Source organism: Volvox carteri, assembly GCF_000143455.1.
Source record: "Volvox carteri f. nagariensis unplaced genomic scaffold VOLCAscaffold_1939, whole genome shotgun sequence".
Classification (NCBI taxonomy): domain Eukaryota; kingdom Viridiplantae; phylum Chlorophyta; class Chlorophyceae; order Chlamydomonadales; family Volvocaceae; genus Volvox; species Volvox carteri.
This window is the reverse complement of record NW_003308684.1, coordinates 1-990: the sequence shown is the minus strand read 5'-3', so window position 1 is coordinate 990 and position 990 is coordinate 1. Positions and strand designations below refer to the sequence as shown.

The 990-nt window shown below is 61.5% G+C and overlaps 1 protein-coding gene across 1 annotated transcript; it reads left to right on the top strand.

The window, feature by feature from the left end:
• Positions 1-52: 52 nt before the first annotated feature.
• VOLCADRAFT_101510 (uncharacterized protein) lies at positions 53-700 on the top strand (the record flags this gene model as incomplete). Its single annotated transcript, XM_002959952.1, has 1 exon — positions 53-700. A coding segment is annotated over one exon (648 nt), but the record flags the coding sequence as incomplete, so codon positions are not given.
• Positions 701-990: the final 290 nt, after the last annotated feature.

The following is a 990-nucleotide window of genomic DNA, read 5'->3' as shown; positions in this document are numbered from 1 at the left end:
GCCCAGACGCAACGGCCACACGCAACTCCTCCGTGTGGCCTAATATTCGCAGCGAGGGCGGCGGCGAGGCGATACTGGCCGTACAGCTGGTAGTGCGGCAGCCACTGGGTCCAGTACGGCAGAAACTGCTGAGCCGGTGGAGGCGGAGGCCGGAAGCGCCAGAGGCCTTCACCAGAGGCACGAAGGGCTAGATCGTACGGACAATGCCGTACAATGTTTGCCCCCGCTGCAGCCACCGGTGCACTTTAATAATGTCGCTGCTGGCGAAAATCGGGGGGTAGCGGCGGCGGCGGCGGCAGCGGCGGCGGCCGCGCTGTTGCCCGTAGGGCTCTTCGGTGTCGCTGCCGCCACCACTTTCTCGCTGCTGGGCGTCGTGTTTTACAAGCTGTACGGCAACACGTTCCTGCATGAGGCCTTCCTACATCACTTGACGCGCAAAGACCCACGTCATAACTTTTCGCCGTACTACTACCCCGTGTACCTCAGCTACGGCCAAGCAAATACGACAACGTACGCCACCAGCAGCAGCGGCTGCGTTGACTCATCACCGCTGTGCCTGATGCTGGCGTCGTGGCATGCCGTACGGCGTGTCGTACATGTGGAGGAGCCGTGGCGGGTGGCTATGGTTCCCCAGGCCGCGGCGTTGCTAGCGCTGGCAGTCCGCTTTCATGAAGACTTGCCCTCGGCGTGGCTGTTGCAGGTGCACGTGTCTGGACTGATCGGGCTGCAGGGTTTTACCTGACCGCGGGACCGCACCGGGACGTCGGGGAAGGGGGGGAGTGTGGATATAATCGATACCGTGTGGGTTTGGGGAGTGGGGTTACTGGGAGCTAGCATGCACGCACGCATGCATGCGCGCGCGAGAGAGAGATCGTGTGTGAGATCATAGAGACTCCTGATGGGGAGGTGTAGATTCACACTCACCTGCACTTTTTGCAACCCGCTTTTTGTACTCTGCATGGAAGAGAGCGCTTTTCCCCTGCACCATCC